The sequence below is a fragment of the Diaphorina citri genome, unplaced genomic scaffold, assembly GCF_000475195.1.
Source record: "Diaphorina citri unplaced genomic scaffold, Diaci psyllid genome assembly version 1.1 scaffold960, whole genome shotgun sequence".
In the NCBI taxonomy this organism is placed as follows: domain Eukaryota; kingdom Metazoa; phylum Arthropoda; class Insecta; order Hemiptera; family Psyllidae; genus Diaphorina; species Diaphorina citri.
The window spans coordinates 6,309-8,644 of NW_007378391.1; the positions used below are offsets into that span (position 1 = coordinate 6,309).

A 2,336-nucleotide genomic window follows, 5' to 3' on the forward strand; every position below is an offset into this window, starting at 1 on the left:
GGTTTGTCTCGCTGGAGGACGTAAAACTGAGACAAAGCCAGCCCTGTGAAGCCACAGACAATAACACTGGCTCTTTTGAGGGTACCTGAATGGGACTATGGTCAAGTCCGTCTCAGGAAGTTGGGTACAACGACATAATTATGTACCTGAATATCCCTCATCTGACCCCTACAATTTAGGGGCCCTTAGCTAGCTCTCTGGCCTTGATGACACCTCTTGGTATCCTCTTAATGGGATAGTCTATGGACTCACAGCTTTTCTCTGGAATAAACCTGAGTATGCGGACTCTTTAGAGGTGCTGCAGGTTAATTTTAGAGAAACTGGGGAGGTTGAAATATACCAGTGAGGGTACTTCTAGGTTCCATCAAGGCCAGGGTATAGCAGCTTGGGCAGGGGAAAAAATACTGGTCACAATAGATCTACAGAGGTCGCAGTGTTAATTGCATACTCTCTTGGGAGAGGAGCAACCAGTCCTATAATAGAATAGAATAGAACTAAGAAATATTTTTAGTTTACCTATCTGCTTCGCCGTAACTGTCCATTTATCAGATTTTGATTAAATTTATGGGTATATTAAATGAACTTTTAAACTTTTATTTTATTGATAGGTAAATTAGAAGTAAAATAAATGAAAATCCCTCAAATGAAGATCCCTCTATTGACCTACGTATTCCTCTATCAAACCTTCGCTTTCGGGACGATAAGACCTTAGCAGTTACAGTTCCCTCTATCAAAGCTCTAACCCCCGGGGTGACAAAGTAATAGTAATAATAGTGCTTATTTATACTGCTCGCATAGGACTGAAAAGTCCCTTTACTCCAGCAGTAGGCTACTACTATTATTGTGGTCAAATTCTCAAATTATATGAGGATAAAATTCCATACCTCGGCTGGGATTGAACCCACGCCCTCCTGTTTACCAGGCGAGCGCCTTGACCACTACACCACCGAGGCAGGTTTAACTGTAACAATTTTGTCTGAAAAGTATGCTGTGTCGTTTTGGCAACCCAAACTTTGGGCAGTCCGTCAATAAATTTTGTTGATTGTTTCCGTCTCCAAAATTGTTAGTTTTACCCTCCCGCTTGACCTCTCCTTGAGTCTACTCACCCAGTGGATTGTCCAACAGATGCTGCCCATTGCTGCTCAGGACTTGGGGTACTTTGAGCGTAGGAATATAATGCGAGAGACCCTTATTCATATGCTGCTGATGCTGCAGGTGAGCCATATGTTGCTGCATACCCAAATAAGTGACCTTGTCCATGGGGAAGATCTGAAATGAAACAGGCTGGTGAACTATCACGGGAGCGAGCTCGACGAAACAGTGAAACAACATGGCTAGGTGTTTCTAAGTTTCTATACTAGTAAACTTTCTGTGAGTTTCTACATAGGATGGGTAAGATTTGTTAGAATTGCACAATAAACTTGGTGAAAATGTTGAAGAACTGCTATGCAAAACACACTAGAAACGATCTAACCCTAACTGAGTAGGTAGGTAGGTAATCACAAAATAGGTAAGGAAAGTAAAAAAACTGCCCATTATCTGGAACATAATATGAGTCATCAAACTCTCAGTTTTAAATGAACAGATTAAAGAGATTAAACCATCTAAAAAGAAATCAAATAATTGACTGTAAACTCCGAGGGTTTAAGAAAATATCTGAACGACTCCACATCTCGACAACGAATACAATACTAGAAATGGGCAAAAAAAAATCCAGCTCTATTGACTAGCCATTTGCAAAAACCAGTTAGATCTGAATAAATCTGAAAAATGCCAGTACCTAAAACAAAATAGCTAAAATGCTCAACAACTCAACATTATAATTATAATGAACCTAAACTATAGCTAATATAGCTCAAAATAATAAAACAAAGGCCAAAACATCAGCAAAGGCCATTCAATTCCACAACATGCAAACCTTTACCTGTAGTGGCAACTTTCACTGGAAACTCATAACGTAGAAATGTTATTGAACTTTTGTCCCTGAATTTGTACTTTCACTTTCAACTTTTCAAGATCACGGGAAGTTTACGTCAGCTGAGGAGTTACTTCCTGTTTGAGGAGTTTTTCACCAGGAAGTTGCAAAAAATTCTTGAATATTTGAATTGTATTTTTCTCTAAATTTTAGCACAGTTTTTGACTAGAAGACTACGGAACACACGACCTGCAGTTCGAATCTTGTGAGAGGCTTAGTGTTGTGTTTCATGGATCGATAACACGCAGAGATGCGTGCGTGCATAGTTTTCATGACCCTCAGCTCCAGCCCTGCCCAACCCTTATGAATTACGAACCCCCCTATATAGAAAACTTTACGACATTTGTGTGTTACGCACTTG

The 2,336-nt window shown here is 39.9% G+C and overlaps 1 protein-coding gene across 1 annotated transcript in view; it reads right to left on the reverse strand.

The window, feature by feature from the left end:
* The window catches only part of LOC103513341, a 7,562-nt gene extending 6,302 nt beyond the window's left edge, over positions 1-1,260 (reverse strand). The window contains exon 1 of the mRNA XM_008478163.3: positions 1,150-1,260. Coding sequence (XP_008476385.1) covers positions 1,150-1,260 — 111 coding nt within the window. The remainder of the gene's footprint in view (positions 1-1,149) is intronic.
* Positions 1,261-2,336: the final 1,076 nt, after the last annotated feature.